Here is a 23274-nt window from a genome sequence, read left to right on the forward strand (position 1 = left end):
GTTATTCAAATTAAATTTATTCCAAAAATTTACCCAGAAACCCAACACACATGACATGTTTTCAAGGTTATTTTGGATATTTCAACTTCCCACTCGATCCTCTTCAAGATTATTTTGGACATTTCAAGGCTATTTTGAACATTTCAACTCCCTTTTTAATAAATGGACATGGTTGACCATGTTGAATCCTCAAAGTTTGTAATTAATTAAATTTCATGTTAGTGAGCTTAATGTACTTTTTATTAGTTCACCAAAAAGAAGTAGAGAAACTTGTGAAAAAGTCTAAAGTTCAAAATCAATTTAGTCCCCCACTCCCCCACTCCTAGTGTACATATATTTTGTATAAAAAAAATTGTGAAAAGGAGATCAATATTTCAAAATAACTCCGAACATAAACTTATTTTAAATTAAAAACTTAACGAAATTAGAATGAGATGAGAAATTATGATTTCAGATAATTTATATGATAAATCGTTTAAAATTATATTATTATTATTATCTATACTAAAACTCGGTTTACCCGGTAGTGTTGTTCACTGTTCGTGAACAGTGTTTCGACGGAAATGTCCTCGTTTTCTTCTTTGTTCTGCTTACTGTTTCCACTTTTCTACAGTGGAAAGTCGGTTGTGCCCTTCTGCGTCTTTCATCGTTTCTTTCTCTGCTTTGACCGCATCGTTTTTACTTTTACCCATTCTCTTCGTATTTTCATCTCAGTTGCTCTGCAATTTTCTCCTTCATCGCTCCCTCTTTTGCTGCCAAATCTTTGCTCTTTCTTCGCAAAATAGTCTCAAAAGAGATCCTGACTTTAATTTTATTGGGGATTTGGTTTCCGGTCTTCTCCGGTGTTGGACCCTTTGTTTGATTTTATTGGCTGTTTTGTTTCCGGTCTTCTCCATTGTCGAACCCTTTGTTGGTCATCGTTTTGTTCTCATCTTGCCATCGTTGGGATCAAAATTTGAAGGTCAGTTTGTTTTCAACGTTTTATCTTTATTTTTTGATCTGTAGGGTAAGAAATTTAAGCTCTTTGTTTATGTTTTTTATTTTTTTTGCGGATCTGGAGGTTGGGACAAATTTTTTGTCAAATTGAAGGCTAATCATGTGCTACCTCTTCAGATTATTGATAAAGAAATTATATTGAGCTTAGCTATATTTAAAACAACTATGTGCAATTTTCGATTCTTAGTTTGTGTTTATTTGAAAGGAGCCTTGCCAAATTGGTTTTATCTGTTGTGTTTACGATGGTTCTAATAAATTGGTTTTCCATGTGAGTAATTTTTTGGTCCAGAATTGTATATGTTTGGAAGAAAGTCTGATATAAGTTGAGTTGGTAATGTTTTTTCGCTTTGCTTCTGATTGGTGTGTGTGGTTGCTTCAGATCTTGATCGTTTTTTAAAAGGGAGACTCGATTTGTTCTGATTGGTGTGTGTGGTTACTTCAGATTTTAATCGTTTTTTAAGAAGAGAAACTCAGTGTGCTTTCCACTTATTTTTTGGAGTTGTCTTCGTTATTGGTTTGAGTCAGTAATGAGCGAGGAAAAAGCTTTGTAAAGGAAAGTATTCAAAATTAGTTAAGGGTTTTACAAAAATTCAAAAGCTTAAATACTTAAATACAGCTTTCTTTAGATTAGTATGCAGAAATCAAAAGGCTTTGAAAGGCACATTGTTTAAAATCATTTGAAGCTTTTACAAAGGTTTGAGAGCTTTAGTGATTAATTAGTGCTTAATTATGAATTCAACCATATATGTTTAGTTAAATTAAACAATGATGTAATGCTGAATTAAGGTATGTGATTCAATTACCATTGTGAAAATTAGCACTTTTTATATTGGGGATTAAGAACATTGATGGTGGCAATTTTTCTGAATGGTGAGGTATTTCGTTTGCTTTCGTTGTCAAATAGCGTTCTCACATGGGTGGAGAACAATACATATATTTTATATGGTAGATCAATAACAAACACTCTGTTTGGTTCTAATTTTTGGATAATTTGGTATTATTCCAGAGATAATGCAGACAAGAAACTGTTAACTCTTATTTATTAAATAGATGTATCAAATATGTTTTGCATGGCAAAGATCATATCTGTTTGGTTAATGATACAACTATTCCAGCTTTTCTTAATTGAGTGGAGTGTATTGCAGGTCATTAGGCTCCTTTTGCTTCCAAAGTTTTTGAACCTGACCGAAGTCAGTTTGCTGAATCGCTTTTGCGTGTTAGTGATGTATGATTTTCTTTTTTGCACAATCATGATGAAAAACTGAATTTGACTTATTTGATTTTGGGTTTTTGTTGTTCCTGTTGCTAATTTTGTGTTTTTTTTTTCCAGTTTTTTTTGGCAGTGAAATCATCGCTGCCTTCTAACAAATCTAGCTGCTGTAATATCAATTGTTATTGTTGGAGGGAGGTAAAGTTACTATCTTGCTTTATAAAGTGTAGGATTTTATTTTATTTATTTATTTTATTTTGTATTTTTTTTCTTTGTTTCTTTCTTTGGCTTCTCTAAAATTCTGTTGGTATAATTGTTCATTTTTTTTTGCTGTGGCTTTGTACAATAGTGTGTCGTGTTGAAACACACTGTTTTCATTATTGGTTTTAGTTATTTGTTATTGTTTTTTGTTCTGTTTTCACACTTTTTTCATACAAAATGTTTAATTGCTGACTCATTCCTCTTTAATGCCATGTTAAATTGTTTTGAAACTAATAACGAGATAAACAAACTCAGACAATATTAAGGCTACTCAGTGTCTGCTGTTCACTGAATAAGTGTTGATAATACTGATCTAGCGTAAATTTTATTCTTACACCAGTCTTAATACTCATTGAGAAAAACTATTTGGTGATAATCTAAGTATTAAATATGCAGATACAGTTTTGGCATCAATTTCAATTATTGTATTTGTTTTCTATTTGGCCAATTCATGATTTCTTTGGTTGATAAAAGGATGAAAGCAAAGAAGATGCACATTTTTATCAGTTGTTATATTTATTTATTTATTAAATTTGTAATTCCATTGTCTAGAGTGACTTCAAAACAAGGTTTAAATTTTTTAATAACAAACGGAGAAATAATGTTGACAATTATACTTTGAATATGGTATTTAAAGATGTCTTACAAATTTATAATTACGTGCTTCGCTTTATGACCTCATAGGTAAAAAAATTTATATTTATTTAAATATAATTGAATAACATGTACAATGCTATTTATCTATAATTTTCTGATTACTGCTAAACATAATCAGAAAAGACTTAGAGTACTTGGATCTAACGGATGACATGACACAAAACCGAGCGCAATGGCGTTCTAGGATTCATATAGCCGACCCCACTTAGTGGGAAAAGGCTTTGTTGTTGTTGTTGTTGTACTGCTAAACATAATCAATGTCTTCCTTTTGTATATGCAGAATGAAAAACAGATTCTTTGCAAGCATCACACAAAGGCCATCGTTTATTTTGTATGAAAACCACAGGTTAATTCAGTCTTAATTGGTTTTTTATTTATTTAATACAAAACGTATTAAATAATATATCCATTTCTATATTCATTCTGTCACGATGTTGTTCTAGCATCTATTTCTGCTTTTCAAGTTTTCCATTGTGAAATTACAATATTGGTATTTGATTTTCGTATTTGATAAACTGTTCACGTCCCATTGGTTCTGTTATAGAAACTTGCACATTTTCACAGGTTCTGTATAACAAACATATCTATATGTATTTATTTCTTTGATTGAATTGTTTTATTTTCAGATTTGTAGCCAATGATCTTTTACCGATTGTCTAAGAGCTTCCATAGGACTTGCTATGTGCTATTCCTTTGCGGTAACCTCCATTAGGGATGAAAATGCTACAAACAACATTGTAAGTCTCAAAAGGTTTAAGAAATTTTAAATCTTTTCATCACATGGTTTTCAAAATTTTCATTATGTTTGAATTTGTATCTGATTTCATATTCTAGCGAGTTCATCGTTGATTTGTCATCTTTGTTATATGAAATGATAGAGAACGGTTTCCTAGATGCAATGTTCATTTATTCTTAATCATAAATTTAATTTAATTTTGTAGGTTCACCTTTTTCCAAAAGAAAATTAATCTGAAAATCCAACTGAGGTGTAAATCCCTGCGTTTACTTAACGTTTATAATTCATCCTTCCCCACCCTGTATCCCAAATTACAATTGAAGACTTCAACGGTATGTACCAACAATTCAAGCTTTATTCCCTTTTTTTACTTAATATTTTAGTTTTACATTTAATCTATACTAACATTTTTTCTCAGGAGAATTGATTGTTACCAATATAAATAATGACTATCTTCTTTTGACTTACTCTAGAATACATGACTAATCTCTTATCTGATCACTGAGAAGTTTACTTCAATATCTAAAAATATTAGCCAAGACGTTCCCATTACAAATATACCCTGTCCACATGGCTTAATTCAACAAAAAAACATTTGGTAATAGATAAATTGTTAAATCTATCTATATATCATTTTTATTGGTTATTGGCTCTATTTAACAATTCCTCTGTTTCTAAAGTCTTCTTTCATTTAGTTAAAGCATGTGAAACAATTACATCTTTGGTTAGACCATCTTTGTTTATACTTTTAGACATCCATCTTAAACCCCTCAGTGATCAGCACAGTCATTAGCCATGTATTACAACTAAGCCAATAGAAGAAAGTCTTTACCTACAAATTGGTAACAATTGATTCTTCTGAGAAGGAAAAATGGAAATGATGATCGTTTGTCCGAATTATGCAAGTTGAAATAACTTAGCAACTTATACCTGTGTACTATATAGAACAACGAACTAAACGTATTTGATCCATTTTTGTATACCGTCTCCTTCTATTTTTACAAAAAAAATTCATACAAAATTGACTGTTAATTAACAATATAATTATTCAATTTGATCACACAATGCTTTAGTTTTAGGTTTCTTTTTTTTTTCTTTTCCAAAGGTGCACCAATATAAGACTTTCGATTAAACACCAACATGATTACATTTGTGATAAGACTGTAATTATACAATTAGTATTCGCTAAATATGAGGTTCCTGAAAAAGAGAACGGAAGCATATTGTTAGCTTAGATTTATATTTCTTATTACTTTCATGCAGATTTTGATTCTTGACCTTTTCAGTTCTAAAAACAATTTGATGCATAAGAATTTATTCATGCTTACTGTTATTTTACAGCATAACCCGTTATTCTGTAAAGCATCGCCTCCAATCATCATTCATTTGAAGGTACACCATTCTAACACTATCTTTTATTTGCTTTGATAAAATTATTTCTCAGCTGTTTAACTTATAAACAATGACAATATTATTTCTTCCCTTGGTTAAATATTAAATACCTAAACACTTTCCTGCGTGTTAACTGTCAATTTACACACTTAACAACCCTTCACAAGCTCACATTTGAATCAACATTTTTTCACACCGTACAACACAACTTTAACCGTTGAATTACTTTTTTTGAAAAGAAACGAAAGAATTTTATAAAACGAAAGAATTACAAAAGAGAAACAACAACCACAAGCAAAAGAAAACCACCCCGAGCTAAAAGAAAACTAGCAGGGGCCCCTAAAGAACACTAAAAGAACAGAGGAAAAGCTAGACCAAGTCAAATAACGGCAGCTAACATATCCCTAAAAATAGAAGAGAAATTGTAATCTCTAAACTCCACTGAAACCGAAGCCCAAAGGGCTGCCCAGTGTTTTACTCTATCCCAAATCTCCTCAACCCCCACTCCCTTGTACTCCTCAAAGACTCTTTTATTACGCTCCAACCAAATGTTCCAGAAGAGGGCCATCAACAGAGATCCCCACAAAGTTTTGGCTTTCCTCCCTTTCCCTAGGCCTTCGAACTTAGTGCTAAGGAGCTCAAAACAGCCCTTTGGAGTGACCCATCTCATTCCAGCTTCGTTGAGCAATTTCCACCAAAGTTGAATGCTATACGGACAGTGGAGGAAAACATGGTTGACGCTTTCCTCCCCGGAATTGCACAATGCGCACCAATGGGGGGAGAAACAAACAAAAGGCATTCGTCTTTGGACTTGATCACACGTATTAACCTTCCCAAGCGCCACTAGCCACACAAGGATTTTGACTTTTGGAGGCACTTTTGCTTTCCATATCTAAACGAAAGGGGGAAAATGTTGCACAACTTCATTGTTACGAAGGAAAGAGTTATAGGATTTGCAAGTGAACTGGCCAGAACCTTCTAAATTCCATCTTCTCCTGTCTTCTCTGGAATGACGCAGCCGAACAGACTCCACCTTCTGCAGTAAACCAGCCACCTCTTCAATCTCGGACTCTCTTAGGTTTCTTCTAAACTCTAAATTCCAACTTACCGGCTGTAAAGAAGAAACCACCAAATTGGAAATACTTTGGTTTTTTGTCCTTGATAAAGAGAATAATCTAGGGAATTGCTCCTTCAAAGGTCCGCCCTCCAACCAACCGTCCTCCCAAAATCTCAGCCTCTCTCCATTACCAACCTCGAAGATACAAGAGTGAAGAAAAGAAGGGTAACCAGCCGAGATTCCAGTCCATGGACATCTACTCGAGCCTCGACTTGGGCATTTAGCATCCCAGCCATTTGCCTCCAAACCGTACTTGGTCTTTATCACCCTATGCCAAAGAGAGTTAGATTCGCGTGGGAATCTCCACAGCCACTTGGCTAATAAGGCGACATTCCTAATTCTCAAATTTCCCAGACCAAGGCCACCTTCCTCCTTGCTTTTACACACTTTTTCCCACTTGACCAAGTGAACCTTCTTTTCTTCCTCAACCCCTTCCCAAAGGAATCCTTTCATTAGCTTTTCCAGTCTCCCAATGACCCCGCATGGGGCTTTGAACAGGGACATGTAGTATATGGGTAAGGATCCAAGAACAGCTTGGATCAATGTTAATCTTCCTCCTCTAGATAAAAAAGCTTTCTTCCAACCCTGAAGTCTCAATTCCACCTTCTCTACCACCGGGTCCCAAAACTTAATAGAATTTGGCTTGCCTCCGAGGGGAAGACCCAGGTATTTCATTGGCCAACTGCCCACCTCACAGCCCCAAGAACTTGCTAGCCTTGTAATTTTCTCACCATCAGAATTAATTCCCACCAAGGAACACTTTGCCTTGTTGATCTTCAAACCTGAAACCTTGCCAAAAATTTGCAACAAATGTAATAAATTGTTCCAAGCCTCCTCATTGCCTTCCAAGAAAAAGATTGTGTCATCCGCAAATTGAAGATGAGAAATCTCCACGTTATCTTGCCCAACACGCAGCCCTTTGATCAAATGATTATCTTGAGCCTTCTCAATCAATCTGCTCAGCACGTCTACCACTAGGGTGAACAAGAACGGAGACAGAGGGTCTCCTTGTCTCAGTCCTCTTGAAGCTTTGAATTTTCCCCTAGGTCTCCCATTGATCAGAACTGAGAAATTAGCCGTGCTTATGCAACCAAGTACCCATTTTCTCCATCTATACCCGAAACCCTTTCTCAGTAATACTTCTTCCAAGAATCTCCAATCGACGTGGTCATAAGCTTTTTCGAAATCAATCTTAAGAACCAAACCCTCCTTCTTCTTCTGCCTCACCTCTTCAACCACCTCGTTTGCTACAAGGACAGCGTCCAGAATTTGTCTGTCTTTAACAAAAGCTCCTTGAGATGGGGAAATTGTACTGCCCATGACATTCTTTAGTCTTGTAGCAAGGACTTTCGCCACTACCTTGTAAAGACTGGTAACTAAGCTTATAGGCCTATAGTCCCTCACGTGCACAGAATCTGCCTTTTTCGGGATTAGGCAGATATAGGTTTCATTTGTTACTGTGTTTATAATCCCATTTTCGAAGAATTCTTCCAACACCTTCAAGATATCCGCCTTTAAAATATCCCAACAACTTTGGAACATTTGCAAAGAGAAGCCATCTGGACCAGGGGACTTATCATTCCCACAGTCGAAAACGGCTTTTTTAACTTCGGCTTCCTCGAACGGCCGTTCAAGCCATGCTGCCTCGATGGCATTAATTGGACACCAGTTAATACCATCCAGCCCCCAGCACTCCTCTTCGTTGCTACTGTACAGTGACTTGAAAAAATGAATGATTTCATTTTCAATCTCCTCAACCCCTTCTACCATTCTACCATCTTCCGCTTCCAATCTCTCTATAAAATTTCTCTTCCTTCTCCCATTTGCTACCTTATGGAAAAAGCTAGTGTTGCCATCCCCGTCTTTGGCCCAAACCACTTTGCTTCTCTGCCTCCACTTTACTTCTTCCTTCCAAGCCAGGTCTTCCACTAGGAAACGGGTCTCTTCCCTTTTTCTTTTTAAATCCGGGTCCAGACCTTCCCTTCCTTCTTTAAAGTCAATTTCTTCTAATTTGGCCTGGGCTTCCTTAAGATTTTTCTCAGTGTCTCCGAAGACCTCCTTGCTCCAAAATTGCAGCTTCTGTTTAATAATTTTTAACTTACTGGAAAATTTGTATCCCTCCCAACCTTCGACTATCGCAGAAAGCCACCACTCTTTGAGATTGTTTCTAAAGTCTGGATGTTGTAGCCAAGAATTCTCGAACCTAAAAGGGCCTGGCCCCCACGTCACCTTGTTGGTATCTAATTCGATTGGACAGTGATCAGAGGTTACCCTTGCCAGAGCCTTTTGCCTTGCATGAGGAAACGACTCCTCCCAACCACCAGAGAATAAGAATCTATCTAATCTTCGGCAAACCGTTTCTTCTCGGAAATTAGACCAAGTGAACTGAGCGTTGAGTAAATCTGGGTCAATGAGTTCGCAGTCCTGGATAAACTGGTTAAAAATCCTCATACTTGCAGTGGACCTTCCCCCATTAGACTTCTCGTTTTCGAACCTCACCACATTAAAATCCCCCCCCACACACCATCTTGGACTGCAAAGACCATTCAGGCCAGCTAGTTCTTCCCAGAAATCTTGTCTCTCCCTATATTTGCAGGGGCCATAGACCCCTGAGAGCCACCATTCCAAACCATTCAACTCTCTGATTTTGATGGAAACTAAGAACCCTCCTACTAGAGACTCGACAACTGAGATATGTTTAGTGTTCCACATAACAACTATACCCCCAGAACTTCCTTGTGCAGGGGCGAAAACCCATTCTTTAAATCTGCTTCCCCACACACTTGCCACTAGCTTTCTATCAATTGTGGCCGTTTTTGTTTCTTGTAAAATGATGATATCAGCCCGTGCTCGACGGAAGTAGTCCTTCAAAAGCACCATTTTCCTTCTGCTGCCCAAACCTCTAATATTCCAGCTAATTATCTTCATTTAAATTTATCAAACCCCTTTTGCTCTTCCTTTTCTCTCCTCTTCCCACCCGCACCCCTGATCTTTTACCGAGGAATAAGGATTTTTTTAATGGCAGCAACGAAATCTTCATGTTTGACAAAAATTCGCTAGATCGTCCAGTAGCCTCCCATTTGTCAAAGACTCGGCCGGACCTTTTCCTTCTGCTATATTTAAGCACCTTGTTGTTGTCGTCGTTGTCCTTGGTTTGATTTTGTTCGACCACCTCAAAATCTTGTCTGTAATCCCGTTGGGTACCCTCCTCTTCAGTTGCCGAAATCACTTCCTTGTCTCCATCGAAGAATAGGTCCTTCAGTATACCTTCACCACTGTCAATTGGATCGAAATTATCCTTTTCATCTTGGGACGAATCCCCGAGCTCAACTTCTGATTCCGAAACCTGAGACCAATCATCTTCCTCAACAAGGTTATCGAAATCCAGAGTTGGAAATAAGTTTCTTGAGGAAATATTGCTGATGACCGGTTCCATCCTTTGTGCGGCTGATGTTACACAGAGAGGATTGTGACCCATTAACTCCTCCATCCCTTCGTCCTGATCCGAATCGTCATCTAGGGATTGAAGATTAGAAGCACCGATTTTCTTTGGCGTATCTTCCTCAACGATGTTCAGCCGCGATCCGAACTCTTTTGGATGAACAATTTTAAACCTTTTCGCTGCATTGACTAAGTCTCCGAATTTCGCAGTAAATTTCAGATTGCTGCACATTATAGTGGCTTCGATTCCCGTCTCGTGGGCCCGAAAGGTGCTTCTTTCTGATGCCATCTGGACAGTGTGAAACAGATGTACAAACTGAAAATTTGGTATCACCATTACTTCTTTTCCGTGACGGGCCCGAAGGTTTAGCCCAAAGAGTTCTAACTTTATAGGTCTCTGGGGGTTCCCAAGAAGAGCCCCAATTTGGATCTGTCCGTTACAGACTTTGTGTGGGCCTGACCCATCATTTTCCCCACCAATAACATTGAAATTCTTCTGATCACTGGTAGGCCCACAGTCCACTTGGGACTGTCCGTCATAAGCTTTGAGAGGGCCGCAACCCACCTTCCCCTCGAAATTAATATTAAAAACCCCCTGATGAGTGGGAGACCCACTTGCAACCTCCTCATGAATATAAAAATCCTTTTCCAGGCAACTAGAAATCCCACCCACTGTTGAAGACACTCCTTTTGACAGATTAAAATAATCCCCTCCATTTGAAATCACTCCTTCCACCAAGATTAAATTTCCGCTTGGGGAGTTGCTCCCTCCTTCTGGCAACTCTCGATCAGACGATGAGACACCTTGCTTTTCCCGGACATAAACTTCCAATTCCTTACTCCACCCACCGTCTGTCAGCTTTTCTTCCGACAGCACGCCTTGCTTTCTGCCAGAGCCCATGATGATGGGACATTTAAACTCCCCAATCTGAAAGCACGCACGTGACTCAACTAAAGGGCAAGATTGATTTCCCGGTTTTGAAATCGCCATTGCCGGAGGCAATATTCCGTTCGCCTTCTGTGTCTTCAGTTCAGCCTTCAAATGACGACTAGACATCTTCAGATGACGAGATTCTCCGTACTCGGCTACCGAAGCCTTAGGTCTCCTTGCTGGCGAAATTTGTCTAATTTTTACCCTGACGACCAAATCTCCATCTGCCACTTCCACAAACTCTGGAATAAACCCAGTATTGTTTTGTTTGATTCTTATCATAGCTTCAAGCAAGAATTCAAAATCAGCTGTTTTCCTGTCAACTTCTACCAGCCCACCACAAGCGTCACCGATCTCATGAAAGAAATCGCTTGTCCACAGATGCGGCGGTAATCCTTCCAGAGCAATCCATCCTCCATAACTGACCACCTTCCTCTCGCTTGGTTTGATGCTTTCCCACCATCCGGACAGCACCACGTCCGGGAGTCCGATCATGGAAAGGACGCCAATTTGGGCAATCTGTGCTGCTTCCTCCTCATTCTTACAAACAAACAAAGCCTTATTGCATTGGAAGGGCACAAGGCTTGCTTTCCATCCCACGATATTTAGAATTGAGTCCTCCACCTCTCTCCAAGGCTGATGCACCACTTGTCTTTCACAGACAATTACACTTCCCCAATTAAAAGCTTCCGGGGATTTTTCACTCTTGGTCCGTCTCTTCTCAATCCAAATTTTCTCACCTGCGATTGTATTCGGCACCAGGTTTGTTGCCTTTATTCCTCCGAGAGCTGCATCTTTATATGACAACTGAGGAACCACACACGAATGGGTCCTCGGGGGCTCGGGTGCCTCCCTCCTCGCAAGGGTACCCGAGGTACCCCCCCCTTTCTTTCCTCCTTGCAAGATTTCGGACAAAAACTCCTTCATTTTCCTCCACCCAAAAAAATTGACTCCTTTGGGAACGATAATCTTCCTTACAAGCCCCTGCTTTTCTGATTTGGACAGAACAAGGAAGATCCCATTCTTGTTGTTGAAGCTTTCCACCCAAAACTGGTAGTTAAGACCCCTATACAGTCTGAAAAAGCTCTGAGCACTTGCTGTGATCGCCTTTTTAATCTGAACACTGAGCCAAGAGGCACACCCCAAGTCAAAAGAAATCTGAAACCCTCTGAATCTAGTCCTCTCAGTTAAACATATCCTTTCGCCCAAGGACTTGTCTTCCACTTCTAGGATGAAAACCTTTTGCTCTACTTTGAAATCTCTGGCTAGATGCTTGTATCTCACATTCCTTCCTGACAACCGAGAGCTTGGGCGGACCCTTTCCCGTTTCTCCCAATCTCCTCTCTCCCATCCCTTGTGTCGCCTCTCTCCCATCCTCACCTCAATAAGTTAAGTTGTTGCAACATCAATCCGACGACATGAAACAGAAGGAAACATAGCGTAGTGTTAAAAATACTGGAATGGTTATCCCTCTGTTACAGTTGATAACATTCAGTCCAGTCCGCCCCAGATTTAATCAAACCCATTTCAAGGGTTGACGTTCCCCAGTAGATGTACCAGGTACTAAAAGTAAGCACGTGAATGAGCTTCCTCTGGAAAGTCTTAGATAACAGAAGGTGGTTTTTGAGTTTAGAGAACTAATTGTCATGGAACTCTGATGCACAAGTGATTTGCTTCGTTTGAATGTTCTGAAGTTTTTCGGTGGAAATTAACCGTTGAATTACAAATACATTGTTTCTTACAATTGCCCCATTACTAGAACAAAACTGTACCATTTGTTATTTCTATATGTTTATTCCTTCCTGTAAATACGATGAAGACACATACATGTTTGTAAAACTTTCTGCAAATTTTATGCATTCACTTTTAAAACCCGTGGCAACGCCCGTGGCACAATTGCTAGTATATACTAAAACCCAAGTTTTTGGGTTACTATTGATCTATAGTGTGCGGACGAATTTGCCCCTCGCTCTTTCCTCTGTTTTCCTGTTGTTGCCTTCTTTGAACAGTCGAGTGGCTCTTCTGCTCTTTCCATCCACGCGTTCACCATCGACCCACCCTCTATTTCGGTTTGTATGTTCAAGGGTTTTCCATTTGTTTCCACTGCTCTCACAGTTCTCTTTTCTATCGTTCTGGAACTTGCTCTCTCTCTCTCTGTTACTTTTTGGTTCTCACAGATTCCGGTTGTCTTCGTACCTGTCCGACCATAGAAGCCATCATTGATCAAGCCTTTATTTCGGCGACATCCTCTCGATTTTTGTCTTGGTCTCGCTGATTCCAGTTGCGGCTGCACCCTTTACAAAGTTGATACCACTTTGGATCAATTTTTTCAAACCCGGGGCTCAATTTTTTCCGGGTTCGTTCAGCTCATCGCGTTACTGTTCAGGAGATCCAGTTGTGAAGGTTCAGAGTGAAAAAAAACTCCTTTACAGATGTATTTCCTTGCTTTAACCCATTAATTTTGTGTTTGTGGTTTAGGGTTTGTTTTAAGGTTTTTTTTTTTCCTCTGTTGAAATTAGAGTTGGCTAAATTTTGTTGATTTCTTTTTATCTCTGTAGGACATTTTAGGGTTGTGGTCGCATCACCATTGACACTCTGTGTGGCATTTGTGTGCCCATCAAAGTGTTTATAAACAACCAGAAGGTTGGTTCAAGGATTTTGCATCTGAACTCAATTCAGGTACACATAGTGACTCTCTACTTTGATTCTCTCATTAGTTCTTCGTTTGGGCACCGACAAAGTCTCGAACATGAAATTTTTGAATTAGTTCGCATGTTATTTTCCACTACCAGAGCAACTGACGAAAATCTAGGGCTGCCATTTACCTAATTGATTTCAAATCTTATCAAGCATCCTCAATTTTTATTTGTTTGTGGTTTATCCACATCCTTCATTAATTTTACTGAGATTTCTCAGTCTGATCTGAAAAACCCAACAAAAATCATTACCTTTCAGCAAAACCCATCTCCTAAAATGTCCAGAATTTTTCCATGAGTTGCAGCAAAAATATGATAGTATTTGAAAGACTCAGAATTGCTAATGGATTCACTTTGCTTGGAATTTTCAGATTGGTTGCTTAACAATTTGAGGTATACAATTGTCCACCCTAATATTTGTTCAAAGCCTAATTAGTTATTTTATAAATTTATCTCTTCCCTATGAATTCGTTGACTTTTCCAGATTCTCTACTATGTTGGTGCGTGATCTCAGTATTCCAAAAATATGTCTCAAACTATATTTTAGGATCCTTCTGCTTTAATTTTCATTAGCATTCCGTGAAGCTCCGATCGTTTTGAATGTTTTTGTCTTTATTGTATATAGTATTGTATTTATGTCCTGCACTTGATTTATTATTTTAACATGGTTGGTATTATTGATATCTCAAATTCAACAAGTAAGAATACGACTCCACAAACATTATAGGTTCATTATGTTTACTCAAAACACTACTTTTATGTTGAATATTTTTTGTCTTATGAATCTTCCCAAGCTTATATTGCATTAAATCCAAACTTTTTTAGGAATACAAAGTTGGAAAATAATTCACCATAGTTTATTACTTCGAAAGATGAGGATTGTTTAAGGGATTATTGTATTTCCAGGCACTTTCTTGAAAGATGAGGATTGTTTTAAACATCTCTTGGATGTATATTTTATGTTAGAAAATAATGTAACGATTATACCTTCATGAAAGAAGAGGTAGTTAAAAAGAACTATAAATAATGAAAACACTGAAGCGAGGAATCATATAGGCAGTCTGTAAATTGTTAAGACCATACCTCCAAACCGAACACAGCATCAAAATTCTTCTTTTCCTCAACTAACTCTTCTTTACTTCTTCTCTCCCTTATCGACAACCTCAACTAAATGCTTCTTCTTCGTTTATTAGAGTTGCAGTAATCTTCCCATGCACGTTGTTGTCATACTGCCATGAGCTTAACAAAGGTACTCAATGGTTGCTGATTTCAAGTTCACGTACAGATGTGATTGATGGGTCAAGTCCCATAAGGAGGTGGAAGCAGAAGAAGAGTTGGCGTCACGCTGGAGTTTTTCAACCAAAAGGAGGTAACCTTTATAAATGATTCATACTAGATTCTCTGTTTTGTATCTCTGAAATTTGAGTTCTTGGACCAAAGCTGTAAATAGTGATTGGTGAATATTTCACCTTTTTTTTTCTATGATACATTTGTGTTCAATTTTATTTTGCTAGAATATTACATAAATGGACACAATATAATATTAATCACATCCCCAATTTCTCTCTGAACTCAGAAGCTGAAAATTGAAAAAATACAATAGATTTTTTAGTCATGTAATTCAAATTGCAAACAAAATGCTAAAGAAGATAAATCCAGTATACAATCTGTCACTAAAGATTACTAAAGTTTTCATGCTTGAAATGTCACAATCCCAAATGGAACTCCAAAAGGTGGCATGCACAGTGAAGACGTGAGTACATATACGACATTGATACTTTTTTCATGTCAAGAACATCAAGACTAATTGGTTTCCTATTAAGTATATACTAAATTATATATTGATATAGATGATGTTCATGGTATGAGGAATGCATGCATGTAGAGTTTCTATTGGCAAGAAGTTTTGAAGATAACAAATTGCGTGAAAGTTGAAATTGAAACTACACTGTAGAATGTTAAATGTTTAGTCTAAATCTGAAGACTGAAGAAAAAAACTTAAAATCTAAATTGAGTAGAGTTAAATTGCTAGACTCAAATATCCTTAGGTGGACACAAAATTTTGACCCCAACATCCAATATAATTAATTCAATTTTGATAAATCAGTGAGAGTTTTTCTATGATTGTATTACTATGTTTGAAGAGGGTTGTTGGAAATAATTTCTGGCTTATGTTTTTCTTAGGTGTGTACTAAATTGGATGTTGGTTTGGTTATTTTGGAACTTTTCACATGACTTTCGATACCCATGGAGAATATGAAATCTAACCTCAACTTTGTGAATTGGTTTTGGTGCTTGCAAATGAAATCTAGCATAGTGAAATCTTGCATAATTAAATTATGACAACTTTCCCTTCATCTTTATATTTTCATTCAATTCATTTCATATGCAATTTAGTGTGATTAAATTCATGAGTAATCAAATTCTGTTTTTAATTTCCTTCTTTTGATTTTCAGTTCAACGTTGTCATACAAAACAAAGGAGATGCCATTAACGGAATTATGGATTTGGATGTATTTAGTGGAATAAAACTGGATTCTTTTTAATTTTGTGTAGTTATAAACATAAATACTTCATGAGATAGAGCCATAACTTTTGAAAAACACTCCCTGAGGATGGCAATACCAACATCCCCAGTTTTTGTAATGTAATATATGAATGCAAATAGCACTTTGTTAACATATGGATGTAATATATGTATATAAACATCACTTCTTGGCATATATATTTTCGAGACTACATCTTTGATTCTAACTTCTTGCTTCTTCAAATATCAATGTACTGGAAAAGCAAGAAACAGTGCTGCAGCACTGCGCGAGCACTACTGCTAGTATTAATTTATATGACAAATTGATAAATGCATATAAATTCATAGGGTAAATTGCATAATACCTTTCAGGTTTGAGGTATATTACAACCTCATACAATATTTTTAAAATATTTAACTTTCATACCTCAAGTACTATTTTATTTCAATATAATACATCTGTTACATTTTTTATCCATTAATCTGATCAATTAATTTGTTAAGTGCTGACGGGATTGCAATTTTTTTTTTAAACCTGAATTTTCTCAAAAGAAAAAAAAAAAAAAAACGAAATCCATTACATCTGCCCGCAACCCCCCTCACAAAAAAACCCAACCCAGATCTCGTCATCCCACCTCCCCCTCTTGAGCTCCTTGGTAGCCTTCTGGTTGAACCTACCTCTTCTCCGGCCAACTTAAACCCAGTCACACTTACACGTCCTCCCGACAACCGTTACTGACCGAACCTTCTCAGATCCACCCTATGCGTCTTCCCAGGCGACGTCGTCGTCCTTCTTCCCCGTCCAAACCCATCTTCCCCAGCCTCCGACTGTCGTCTGTTTGCAAGCACGGGGACCTCGACAACGTCTACCTCCAACACTAGGAAAAGCTTCACAGCACCACCATCGACTTCCTCCTCTGCTGCGGAGACTTTCAGGTACCGCCGCCCACTTTCCCAAATTCCCCTAATTAACCCTTCACTCTCGCTTACTTGCTATAAACTTTTGAACTTTTTTCTGTACTCAATTGCCTTGATAGTAACGAATTTTAGTTGGATTAATGGTTCAACTTCCCAAATTCGGCACTTGCAGTTCCACTTTTGCTTATTTGCCCTAAACTTTCAATCTTTTTGTTGGGGGTAATTTAATTGTTTATGAAATTAGAGCATTTATTTAATCATGAGGAAAACTATTTGTTTTGTGCAATTAGGCTGTGGGGTGGGGGTTTGCTAGGTTTTTTTTATGGGAGGAGAGGTGAAGAGAGTGGAGGAGAGGGAGGTGGGTCGGGGGGGGGGGTAAGGTTTCTGGGTTTGTTTGCAGGGGTGGGGTTGAGGGAGGTGGGTTTCTGTATTTTTTTTTTTTTTTTTAAAGAAGATTCAGGTGGTTTTTATTTTTTATTAATTTTTTTTGTGGCCACTGGTGTGCCACGTTGGCAACCACTAATGGATGGAAAATGTAACGGATGTATTATATTAAAATAAAATAGTACTTGAGGTATAAAAGTAAAATGTGTTAAAGATGTTGTATGAGATTTTAATAGACTTCAAATATGAGGATGGAATTATGTAATTTACCCAAATTCATATAACTTTTCAAAAATTTCTACTTTTTATTTATAATATTAATTATGCAATATTAATTATGCAGTGTTTTGATAAATGTGAGGTGTAACCGACAAAAAAAAATTATAAATACGTGAAACTAATAAATCTCAGTTATAGTTTCCGTTGACACTCGAACTAGGGTTCTGTCATCTGCTGATCTGAACTGAAGTCATCCGACATTGAAATCGGATCCCAACGGCCATGTCTTTCTTTCCCTCCAATTCCCAAATCCAAACCCAAAATGCCGACTCCCGTTTCCAGGCCACCGTGCTCGTCGGCGCTCCATCCTTCCCCGACGCCATCGCTTGGTCCGACGAGAACCTCATCGCTGTAACTTCCGGCCACCTCGTCACCATTCTGGTACTCTCCATTCACCAATCCTCTCACTCTAACTTCGCTTTTCGTAATTTCAAAACAGAAACTCTGATTCATGTTTCATAATGTTTTTGTTTAGTCAAGTGTTTGTGTTTTTGTTTGATCAAAGTGTATATCTTTTTGTGTTGCAGAATCCGGCTGCTCTGCCTTTTGGACCAAGAGGCCTAATCACCATAAAAAACAGCCAACCTTTTCCGAGTGGTGTCATAGATAGACAAGGTACATTGCTGCATACACCAAAATTTTCGATCTTTTCATGTTATACAATGTGTGTTTCTGTTTTTATTCCTTGTTTTGTTGATTGGTTTTCAGATTTATTCTCTAATTACATGCTGCCTACCATTTTATCACGGGATCAAGAACCCTGTGTTCGATCGATTTCTTGGTCCCCAGTTGGGCTTGCTCCGAACGCAGGCTGCTTGCTGGCTGTCTGCACCACCCAAGGTTTCGTCAAGCTTTATTGCTCCCCATATTGTGATTTTTGTGCTGAATGGATAGAGGTACACGTGTATCTGCGGTTTAAACTGGTTGATGTTATAACGATGCAGTCTTTTATAGTTCTGAATTGGTTATGCGTATTGCTCAGGTTGCGAATATATCTGCCAAGCTTTATGATTATCTTGCGAGTATTAATTTTGGGGAGGTATGGGCTTCTTCATCAAAACTGCAAGATGTAAATGTAAGTCCTCTCATCTGTCAGGTCCAGTCCTATTGATTTATGCCCTGAGCGCTGACCAACAGTCTTTCTGACTGTACTCGTATTAGGAGCATGAAATAGAGCCTGAGATTGACTATGACCCGTCGAAACAAAAGAGTTCAAATAAGATTGTTCGTGCTTCAAAATCGAAAGTAAAACCTGCCAAGGAGATACCAGAAAATAGCACACTCCCTCTTATAACTGCGGATCAATACGCTTCTCGCACTGCAATGCTATCATCTCTTGTAGTTGCTTGGTCGCCAATGCTGCATTCACTATCCAAAATCTGTTCAGTTCCTCAAGATGGTTCGTCCATGTCGTTACTTGCAGTTGGTGGGAAGTCCGGGAAAGTTTTTGTATGGAGAATTCCTGTACCAGAATGCTACTCTGTTGATCAAATTAGGGTCCCGGCAACTGTGGCGCTCATAGGGATGCTTCAGGCACACAATTCATGGATCACAGCTATTGGTTGGGCATTGCTTGATTCCGATTCTTCAAATCCTAAAGTTTTGTTGGCTACAGCGAGTACTGATGGGAGGTAAGTTAGGTATGCTGGAAATCATAATGAATTTCACTCTTATAGCTCTTGTATGAAATTTCTTGTCTAGTTAGAGAATAATTTTTGCAGTGTAGAAGCAAGGTGCCTTAATCGGTGTTGAGCAAAATGCTACTTGCATTTTAGTGTCAGTTTAGTTGTCAAGTTGGTATCTTGTTTCAACATACTAGTAGAAGTCCTACCACTTGACTCATTTACGAGAGTTGCGACTCTGATTAATCTGCTATCTGATTACCCAAAAATTTCTTTATTATCTGTTTGAGATTCGATTGTTGTCTTCTTGTTTTGTCTTTTGTTAGTTTTATCTATCATTTCTTGTATTCATTTTGTGCTTCCTTATCTTTCCAGTGTGAGGATCTGGCTAGGGAATAATGAAAAGTTGCTGAAGTCATCAGAACCTAGTCACACTTCTTTTTCCTTATTGAAGGAGGTAGTTCTTACTTTTTATGTCTTTTTGTATACAGTGCTCTTCGCGATATTCTATTGTGTTGTTGAGCATGCTTTTATTGTGAACTTTTAAATAGGTTGCAAGCGATGCTGCCCCAGTTTTTGTACTTTCAGTCATTGTGCCTACCAAGTCTCCAGACAAAATTCACTTAGCAGTTGGAAAAGGATTTGGCTCTTTTGAATTGTGGATATGCAACATATCTAGCCAAAATTTTGACAAGATTGGCACATATGATGCGCATGGCCAGATAGTAAGTGTCTTTTTATTGGTCAAAATCTTATATTGCTTACCGCTGGCTTTTTATGCTTCTGGGAACCAACCAGGTTACAGGATTAGCTTGGGCGTTTGATGGGCAATCTTTGTATAGCTGCAGCCAGGTATGCACTTACCTAAACTTTCTGTGGAAGATTTTATATCTACATTATTCAGTTGGCAACCATTCTTTTACAATGATACTAGGATAATGTTATACGCTGTTGGATTTTGAGTGGAAGTTCTCTATGTGAAGTACCTATTCCTTCAAATACTCCTCGTCTGAGAAACTCAACTGATGTAAGTTCTTACCCTATAAGTATGCTTGTTTAATTTTTTTGTATTCCACCATAACATCAGTCTAAAATTTGATGCAGTTACCAGAAGAATTTGTTTCTTGCTTTGGTCTGGCAGTGTCCCCTGGAAATCTTGTGATTGCTTGGGTATGATATTTTCTTTGCGCCAATACAAACATATTCTCGCATACTATAAAAGTGAAAATAAACTAAGATATCTATACTTGAAAATGGCAGGTTCGAAATACTGATGTTGAACAATTAAACCCAATGTACGAGGCAAGGTGAGATTTTTTATGCTAATTATATTCCTCTATTAGATCCATCTTTTGCGGCTTGGGTAAATTTGAGAGTGGCTAAACATTATATACTATTGTAATGTGAACGAATCCTAAAGATGGAATGAAAGGATATCAAAAGAAAAAAGGACAACACCGTTGCAACTCAAACCAAAAACATGAGTTTTTCTTATTTGCAAGAATGAATCAAATTGTAAAAAGAACCCTTTAGCTTCCTTGGAAAAAGAAATGGAGGAAAGAAAAGATAAAATTGTGAGTTTTTCTTATTTGCAAGAATTAATCAAATTGTAGTATTGATCCGATAAAAAATCCCCACTTCAACCGTCCTAAGACATAACGATATTACAGGAAGCAGAAGAGCACGTAAAAGAATTTATGTATTCTATAGAAAAGAACAAGCAACCTAATGTAGAGTTACCATATCGGTTGTTGTTTGCTAATTCTTGATCAATTTACATTTTTACGAACATTCTCAGGACTCAAAAGGCCATTGTTGAGTTTTTCTGGACTGGTGGGCAGCAAGTAGATGTCTTGCCAAACAATTCCCTACATTTTGATATTGAAGCGATTCCTGGTTTTTCTGAGGAGTTGGTTTATTGGGAGTCCAACTTTCTATGGTCCTTAAAGCAGTATGAAATGCAAGATAAACCTCTGGTTGTTTGGGATATTGTAACAGCATTGTTGGCTTTCAATCATTCTAAACCAGAGTTTGTAGACGAAGTACTGATTAAGTGGCTGTCTATTTCATACTTGGGATCTCAAGCGGGCATTCCTGCTGAAACGGTTTTGTTGAACGTCTCCCAAAGTTGCTCAATAGTTACTTCTCGCCGATTACACCTTCTCAATATAATCTGCAGACGTGTGATTCTATCAAAGATGAAGGCTGATGAAATAAACAGTAAATTACTGAATTTGAAAGGAGTACTTGGTGCTGATAAAGAGAAGCGGTCTTTGTGGATCAATCTGCTTTTGAACAGTGAAAAAGAACTCCGGGAAAGGCTTGTGGGATTTACATTTTCTGCTCTTTTAAGTCAAATGCCTATTTCAGCCCCAAATTCTCCATCTGGAAAGTGGTTTCCTGTTGGCTTAGCACAAATGGAGCAGTGGATTAAGCTTAATCATGATCATGTGCACGGTCAGCTAAAGGTCCTCGCATCCGAAGTTGGAAAGCGGGATAGGAGGTACTCCCTGACTTTTATCCTTTGTCATAGGAATCTGTCTACCCTCTTTATTGATATGATTGTTTATTCTTGTTACTTTAATCACGAGGACCATGCTTTTCCATGTCTTGGCATTTTGACTTCTTATATCATCGAAACTAACTTCATGTAATATACTTCTCTGAGGCTTGGTGCAGTGAAGATTACGCATTCGGAGTGGGACCATAAAATATAAAAAATAACAGTCCATTCTTAATTTGATTGTTAAAAGACTGAATATTTAGTGAAATGTTAAATTTTTCCATGTATCTTAAAGCTTTAAAGTGTCTCTGGCTGTTGAATTTGGATGCTGGAAATTTGAAATTCAATATTTCGGGGTATGTTTTTGCTATAGTGTACCATGGCCTTTTCTGGTTATGATGTTCCTTGTGATGTGCCAGCACAGCTGGTAAATGGGTTAGAGGGCAATTAGCGGTTAAGGTCGTTAGAGGTTTCTGGGTGGTGGTTGGATTTCAGATGGCGGGAATAGTAAGTTGATTAGATAGTTAAACACATTATAATAGAATTGAAGCGACCGGTGAAAAGTTTCCAAAAGTATGAGGCTTCCTATGGGGAGAGTTCTCTTTACAACTTAAAACTCCATTTCAGTTTGAGTAACCTTTGATCATTTCAAATTAGTTATATAGTACTTCGAGGGCAGGTACAAATGGTATATGGGGAGTTTTAAGCAGGCTCAAATGAATGCGGTTAAAATGATTATTAGAGGGAGTTAAAAATAATGCTTATTTAGACACTGGTTCTACACTTTGGATGAAACACAAAGGCTTATCTACCGTAATACTGTGTCCGATATTGAATAATCTGAGAGATGCATGTATTCAAAACAAAGTTGTTAGGTTGATTTTTGTTGTTTCAACATGTATGCTCTTGATGCAATCATTTTTGTTACCGTATTCATCTTTTGTCCTTTGATGTTTTCCTGCTTTCGTAATTGGCAATGCAACTGTCTATATAAACTATAAGTACTATATACTAAGTATTGCTCCGTATTCTTCTTCAAACAACAGGTTTAAGTCCAGTAAATGCACAGCAGCAGAGATGTGCAGCTATTGTTTAGCATCAGTTCCATTTGAATCTCCAGAAGTTGCCATCTGCAGCGGAAAGGGCCACAAACTAGTCAGGTGTTCCATTTCTATGGAGATTTGTCCCACTACTCCAACATGGTTTTGCACATGCTGTCATAGACGAGCTTCCAAACCGGCACCAGCGACTTTGTTTGCAACCCCCGATCTTCCTTTGAATTTCAAATCTTTGGCTGCATCGCCTTTGCTAGACGTATCTTTAAAACCATCGTGTCCTTTTTGTGGTATACTACTACAAAGACTACAACCGGATTTCCTACTTTCTGCATCACCCACTTAAGCAAATGAGTTCCGTTCTTGTGCCTGTCGAAGATCGAATTTGGGTCAGAGAAGAAGATAGATTACACTAGCAGAGTTTGCCTCCTGAGGATGTAGAAAGATTGTAGTTTAGTACATTAGAGTTAATCGTGTGTGTATGTATCTCTTTGTTTTCAACCAGAATATATTTATATATCTCTTGATGGTAAAGGCAAGTTGACGTCA

At 37.7% G+C, this 23274-nt stretch overlaps 1 protein-coding gene across 14 annotated transcripts; it reads left to right on the forward strand.

Moving 5' to 3' along the window:
* Positions 1–692: 692 nt before the first annotated feature.
* On the forward strand, positions 693–23259 carry LOC103444524 (uncharacterized). Of its 14 annotated transcripts, XM_070806682.1 has the most exons (23): positions 693–961; positions 2142–2221; positions 2327–2404; positions 3405–3470; positions 3751–3861; positions 4066–4192; positions 5202–5252; positions 13300–13420; positions 13809–13830; positions 14723–14806; positions 17706–17926; positions 18073–18160; positions 18254–18441; positions 18528–18620; positions 18707–19176; positions 19543–19624; positions 19719–19892; positions 19966–20019; positions 20102–20194; positions 20272–20337; positions 20428–20474; positions 20966–21670; positions 22717–23259. In XM_070806682.1, exons 11-23 carry the CDS (start codon positions 17768–17770, stop codon positions 23069–23071), a joined length of 2574 nt encoding a protein of 857 aa, XP_070662783.1. In that variant the 5' UTR covers positions 693–961; positions 2142–2221; positions 2327–2404; positions 3405–3470; positions 3751–3861; positions 4066–4192; positions 5202–5252; positions 13300–13420; positions 13809–13830; positions 14723–14806; positions 17706–17767; the 3' UTR covers positions 23072–23259. The 14 variants fall into 14 exon arrangements, with proteins under 14 accessions (XP_070662783.1, XP_028964857.1, XP_070662791.1 ...); XM_029109024.2 differs by lacking the exon at positions 13809–13830 and having other exon boundaries at positions 17684–17926; XM_070806690.1 differs by lacking the exon at positions 13809–13830 and having other exon boundaries at positions 17684–17926; positions 18302–18441.
* Positions 23260–23274: the final 15 nt, after the last annotated feature.

Source organism: Malus domestica, chromosome 10 (genome assembly GCF_042453785.1).
Source record: "Malus domestica chromosome 10, GDT2T_hap1".
In the NCBI taxonomy this organism is placed as follows: domain Eukaryota; kingdom Viridiplantae; phylum Streptophyta; class Magnoliopsida; order Rosales; family Rosaceae; genus Malus; species Malus domestica.